The 6,870-nt window shown below is 46.6% G+C and overlaps 1 protein-coding gene across 1 annotated transcript; it reads left to right on the top strand.

The window, feature by feature from the left end:
* The first annotated feature begins 595 nt into the window (after nt 1-595).
* On the top strand, nt 596-2,203 carry LOC123073683 (uncharacterized). Its single transcript, XM_044496742.1, has 4 exons — nt 596-1,281; nt 1,380-1,452; nt 1,531-1,647; nt 1,765-2,203. The coding sequence occupies exons 1-4, from the start codon at nt 895-897 to the stop codon at nt 2,034-2,036; spliced, it is 849 nt and encodes a 282-aa protein (XP_044352677.1). The 5' UTR covers nt 596-894; the 3' UTR covers nt 2,037-2,203.
* Nucleotides 2,204-6,870: the final 4,667 nt, after the last annotated feature.

Here is a 6,870-nt window from a genome sequence, read left to right on the forward strand (position 1 = left end):
TTCCACTGCTGAAAGTACCACAATGACGACGACGACTCCGATGGCGACGGAGGTGCCACCGGCCAACCAGGTCATGCATACAAGGTCAGGTCATCGTCTAGTAACCTCGCTTAGTTTAGTTTTGTTTTTGTCCGGTTCAGTTGAGCTTTGTTAGATTCCATCCTTTTGGTTGTAAAAATTTCGAAATTTTGACACATATCATCCGGTTTGCATGGATTCCGTCCGTTTTTGTCCAATTTCGGTTTGGCGAGCAGTTGATGCAGACAGTCGGATGGTCGGCCTTTCTAGCGGTGTCCGTGGACGTGTTCGTGGATATTTTGTATGTCCGATTTGAGGCATTGCCCTACTTGTGTATACACGTCAAAGACTTGGATTGCCGCCCCTAAAAAAAAGACTTGGATTTCCGCGTTACGACCGCTTGTGTGAATGTGCGGCCCGCGTGGTGCTAGCGGGTGCCCGGGCACCCCCGACCTCTGGCCACTCCCACTCTCCCACTTGGCAATGCTTTCACCCAGAGTGGTACCTTCCGTGGCTATTGCCGGGTACCCGCACCGTCGTTCCGTCCGGCTCTGTCTATATATTGCGCCTGGCCGCTTGGCAAAGCAGAGCCGATTCATCCTTCAGTCGATCCAGTGGCCTCCTGCTCGCGGCTGGCCTATCCCCACCTACCCAACCAGAGCTACACATCCCCCGCTTCCAGCTTGGCACAGTAGAACCGATTCGTCAATCCGTCGATCCAGCGGCAGCAGCACGGCTCCTCGCCCTCCTGCTCGCCTATCCCCGAAGCGAAATAGAGCTGCATCCCCGCCTTCCTCTCCCCCTCAAATCCTACTAGATCCACATAGCACAAGAGCTTGGAGAGATCCCGAATCCAATCCAATCCCCAACGGTTCGATGGAGATCAACTCCCTCCTTGGGAGTCAGACTCGACATCTTCCGAGATGTACGGACCAGATGTTGATATCCATTCTCAGAGAGCACCGTGCGTCGGAGCTCGACCTCTGGCAAGAAATCGATGCCATGAGCGGTAAAATACACGACCAGTACCTCTTGGTCAAGACTGCCACGGAAGCCCTGAAGACGGATCACGGGACTTGGTGGCCGAAAAAATTGGTCTCCATCCCCAACACCTCCCAAGGTAATTCCCCCAACTCCCCTAAATTCGTGGGGACGAAGACGACGATGGAGTTTAAACCCGCGGATGGCAGCAAGCCGGTTGTTGGCATGACACGGTACAACCTACTTACGACTAGGGAAGATGGTGATGGATTGGATTTGGATGTAAGGAGCATGTTTACCTTGGAATTTAATGTTTTTGTTTTGCAATTAGACATGTTTAACTTCTCCTTATCTTCTTCTTTTTAACTGCATGCATATAGGAGGATCTGGCTTTACGTCATGTCTTCCCGCTGGAAGGAAAAGGCAAGGGCACCCGAAACCGGAATGGCAAAAGTAAATCACCGTCTTGATTATCATCTTTCTTGTGTAAACACTATATTACTGTAACAAAAAACATCATCCAATTTACAGGATCACGATCAGGATGTGAAGTGGATCCACACGAACCCATTACCCATGACGGCGTGGAAGAATTGGACCAAATGATGTCCAATTCCAAAAAGTATCCAGTTCTAGACGCGGGCATGGGTAAGTTGTACTTGGTGCAGAGCAACGACAGGCTCTTACTTAGATTCATCATTTTCTTCCTTACAGAGCTGTTACAAGCACATAATTGCTGACATTGCTTCCTTCTTTCATCATCAGATGTTCAGGATCTGCTCTTCGCTGATCAACCGTCAAAACAGTGGCAAAGCTTCACCAAGATACACACCAAAAATCCCAAACTTACGTACGCGGCGTGCAACCACTGCGACACGGTGTTGAAGTTAACAGGTGGTACCAAATGTGGCACCGGCTCCCTCAGGCATCATAATGACTCCTGCCGATGCAAACCCAAGCAGGAGCAGCTGCCCGGCAGCTCTTCATCGACGCCTATTCCGTCCATTGCATTGCAGGCCATCGCGGAACAATTATAGGTAGTGCAGTTCAGATCAGAGGTAGTTTAGATGAGGTAAGATGTAGTGTAGTTGAGACTGAGCTGCCTCAAAGAGGATTGATTGCTCGTCTCGCGGTGTAAATCCTTGTATTCATTTGTGTTTCAATGAGGACAGTGAATACGAAGTGGAGGTGTGGATGTTTGCCATTTAGGATCGCTTTATTCGTTGTTCTCCTTGTTCAAAAGTGACAACACTTGTGAAAACACAATGGGTCCGGGTTTATGTATGTCGGAAAAAAAATCAGGCAACAATATGCTCCCTTTTTTTCTGCTCAAGAGCATTGTATCACTTAAACAAAATTGTTACAGCCATGCATGCTGAGTACACAAACATAGAAAGGATGACCCAGAAGCAATCTGGCTGAGCAATAGAGCAGTGTTTAGCAAATACTGGCTCCTCTACTAACATTACTAAAATGAAAGTAACTAAACACTGCACTAAGCTCTTGCATTTGATGCAAGACGTGCAGAACTGAAAGCTCTGTTTTTCTCTCTGCTGGGATATCCTCCTCATGTGGGCTGTGAGGAGATGACCATTTGAGGCCTTTTAGGCAGCCCAAAGAGGTGCAGAAGCCCACTACCCATTAGGGTTATGACCTAGGGTCATTTTGGACTTTGCACATGAGTGGATGGGGATGCTTTACCCTCCATCCAACAGCCACCATCAAGTGTGACGAAAATCAGTTCATCCTCCAAGAGAGAAGAAGAGAGAAAACCAAGAGAGTAAGGGAAGAAGAGGAAGATTGAAGGAAGAAGCAAAGGGAGCTCCTCCTCGAGGTTGTGATGGTCCAGATCCACTACCTTGCCTCCTTCAAGCTTCGGTTCCACCATCTTTGGTGAGGTTGTTCCAATCCCTAGTTCTTGAGCCCCAAATCTTGTTGTGTTCATCCAAGATTCAGAAATCTTGATGTATGAGATTCTCTAGTGCTGTCTAGAGAAGAACTTGTTGTATCCCACATTTGATAATAGTGGAAGAGGATTTGGGTGGCTTCAGCCCATGGTTTTTCCCCTGAAGTTGAGGGGTTTTCCACGTAAAAATCTGGTGTCTCTTTTGTTGATGCTTGGTGCTGTCCAGAAACTTACTCCTACCATAAGACACTAGGCTGAGGAGTGTCTTGCCTGCTGAGTAACATTTTCTGCCTCCATATATGCTGTTGCATATGTTTCCTTTCGTGCTAAGCAACGATCATTGAATTAGTACATGATGTGGTGCTGAGATTATTTGTTTCCGCTGCAGTTTTCAGTTAACCACAAGTGCATTTGTGTGCTAATTCCCAACAGAGTGGTATTAGAGCCTTGGTTGCTTAGAAGGTTGCAAATCCCAGTTGCTTGATTGTTGCTGGAAGTGCTGCTCACAATGGCTTTGGAAGAAAGCGCTATTACAAGTGGCATGATAAAACTTGATTCTTCCCATTACTCATTATGGAAGCCCGTGATGGAAGACATCCTTTATTGCAAGGATTTGTATGAGCCAATTGTGAAAGACAAGATACCCACAGGTGTCACGGAAGAAGAATGGAGAGTGTTGCACAGAAAGGCAGTAGGTATGATTCGGTTGTACATGAACCACAATATTTTCCACCATGTTGCAAATGACACAAATGCATATGAGATGTGGCAGAAGTTGGAGTCTATGTATGAGAGGAAGACATCAATGAACAAGGCCTCGGTGATCAAAAGACTTGCAAAGCTTGAGTACCGAGATGGCACAAGTGTGATTGAGCACTTAAATGTCTTTCAATGCCATATAAATCAACTTTCATCCATGAAGATCAACTTTGAGGATGAGGTGCAAGCATTGTTGCTTCTGAGTTCCATGCCTGATAGTTGGAACACACTTGTTGTGTCACTTAGCAACTCAGCTCCGGATGGGAAGCTGACTTTGAAGATGGTGAAGAACAGTATGCTGAATGAAGAAGCCAGAAAGAAGGAAAAGGGTGATGCCTCTTTTTCTGATGCGTATGTGGCTGAAACCCATGGGAAGAATGAGAACCGTGGACGCAGCAATACAAGATTTCAACAAGGCAAAAGCGAATCCAGGGGGAGATCAAAGTCAAAACAGAGAAAAGATATTACTTGCTTTCATTGTGGCAATCCGGGACACATAAAGAGCGAGTGCAGGAAGTACAAAAGAGAGCTTGCAGAGGGGAAACTCACAAGAAAACCGAGCAAAAGGCTGAGAGCAGTTCAACCATGACCGCAACAGACGAGTACTATCTAGTCATTGAAGATGAAGATTGCTATAGTGTTGTTCGTGATGATGCCATGAGTTGGGTTGTGGATTCAGGTGTGTCCTTCCACATCACATCATACAAGGAGTATTTCACATCTTACACTAGTGGTGTTACTGGCCAAGTGAGGATGGGAAATATTGGTTCGTCAGCAATTGTTGGCAAAGGCTCTATATGCATTGAAACAAACACAGGTTGCAGATTGGTGCTCGATGATGTGAGGCATGTTCCCGACATAAGGCTGAATTTGCTGTCAGTCGGCAAGCTTGATGATATCAAACATCCCAGTTATTTTGGTGAAGGGAAATGGAAGCTCACCAAAGGCTTTTTGATTGTGGCTCGAGGAAGTAAGCAAGGTAATCTCTATGTGACTAAAACCAGGTTGTGCAATGAGGTGTTGAACATTGCTGAAAAAGACACTTCGGTTGAATTGTGGCACAAGAGGCTTGGGCATATGAGTGAGAAGGGCATGTATGCTCTTGCTCGCATGGAGTACCTCCCTGAGTTGAAAGGTGATATTCCTCAGAGAGTTTGGTCAGGGAAGGAGGTATCATACAAGCACTTAAAGGTTTTTGGTTGCAGGGCATTTATACATGTTCCAAGGGACGAGAGATCCAAGCTTGATAGCAAGACAAAGCAGTCCATCTACCTCAGCAAACCAAGTGAAGAGTTTGGCTACAGGTTGTGGGATCCCGTAAATAGGAAGATTGTGAGAAGCCGAGATGTGGTGTTCATTGAAGATGAAACAATAAAAGATATTGGGAAACCAGAGAAGCCAATGACCAACACACCTCAGGTTGACATGGATCCAATCTGTCCTCCTCTCGTGCTTGACAATCATGGGGGAGATGATGACACTGAAGACAGTGGAGATGAAACTGATCAAGGTGTTGGGGAACGTAGTAATTTCAAAAAAAATCCTACGCACACGCAAGATCATGGTGATGCATAGCAACGAGAGGGGAGAGTGTCGTCCACGTACCCTCGTAGACCGTAAGCGGAAGCGTTATGACAACGCGGTTGATGTAGTCGTACGTCTTCACGATCGACCAATCCTCAGTAACGAACGTACGGCACCTCCGTGTTCAGCACACGTTCAGCTCGGTGACGTCCCGCGAACTCACGATCCAGTAGAGCTCGAAGGAGAGTTTCGTCAGCACGACGGTGTGATGATGATGTTGATGAAATTACCGACGCAGGGCTTTGCCTAAGCACCGCCACGATATGACCGAGGTGGATTATGGTGGAGGGGGCACCGCACACGGCTAAGAGATCAATGATCAATTGTTGTGTCTCCAAGGGGTGCCTCCCTCCCCGTATATAAAGGAGTAGAGGAGGGGGAGGGCCGGCCCTCTCTAGGGCGCGCCATAGGGGAGTCCTACTCCCACCGGGAGTAGGATTCCCCCCCTTCCAAGTTGGAGTAGGAGAGGTAGGAAAGAGGAGGGAGAGAAGAAGGAAAGGGGGGCCGGCCCCCTCACCCAATTCGGATTGGGCTTGGGGGGGCGCCCCCTCCTATGCTTCCTCCTCCTCTATTCCACTAAGGCCCAATAAGGCCCATATACTTACCGGGGGGTTCCGGTAACCTCCCGGTACTCCGGTAAATTCCTGAATTCACCCGGAACCATTCCGACGTCCAAATATAGTCGTCCAATATATCGATATTTACGTCTCGACCATTTCGAGAATCCTCGTCATGTCGGTGATCATATCCGGGACTCCGAACTACCTTCGGTACATCAAAACATATAAACTCATAATACCGATCGTCACAGAACTTTAAGCGTGCGGACCCTATGGGTTCGAGAACTATGTAGACATGACCGAGACATGTCTCCGTTCAATAACCAATAGCGGAACCTGGATGCTCATATTGGTTCCTACATATTCTACGAAGATCTTTATCGGTCAAACCGCATAACAACGTACGTTGTTCCCTTTGTCATCGGTATGTTACTTGCCCGAGATTCGATCGTCGGTATCCTCATACCTAGTTCAATCTTGTTACCGGCAAGTCTCTTTACTCATTCCGTAATGCATCATCCCGCAACTAACTCATTAGTCACATTGCTTGTAAGGCTTATAGTGATGTGCATTACCGAGAGGGCCCAGAGATACCTCTCCGACAATCGGAGTGACAAATCCTAATCTCGATCTATGCCAACTCAACAAACACCATCGGAGACACCTGTAGAGCACCTTTATAATCACCCAGTTACGTTGTGACGTTTGGTAGCACACAAAGTGTTCCTCCGGTATTCGGGAGTTGCATAATCTCATAGTCATAGGAACATCTATAAGTCATGAAGAAAGCAGTAGCAACATACTAAACGATCAAGTGCTAAGCTAACATAATGGGTCAAGTCAATCACATCATTCTCCTAATGATGTGATCCCGTTAATCAAATGACAACTCATGTCTATGGCTAGGAAACATAACCATCTTTGATTAACAAGCTAGTCAAGTAGAGGCATACTAGTGACACTCTGTTTGTCTATGTATTCACACATGTATTATTGTATTTCCTTGTTCATGATAATTGTCTGTTGTTCATGCTATAATTGTATTAACTGGAAACCGTAATA

The sequence above is a fragment of the Triticum aestivum genome, chromosome 3D (genome assembly GCF_018294505.1).
Source record: "Triticum aestivum cultivar Chinese Spring chromosome 3D, IWGSC CS RefSeq v2.1, whole genome shotgun sequence".
NCBI lineage: Eukaryota > Viridiplantae > Streptophyta > Magnoliopsida > Poales > Poaceae > Triticum > Triticum aestivum.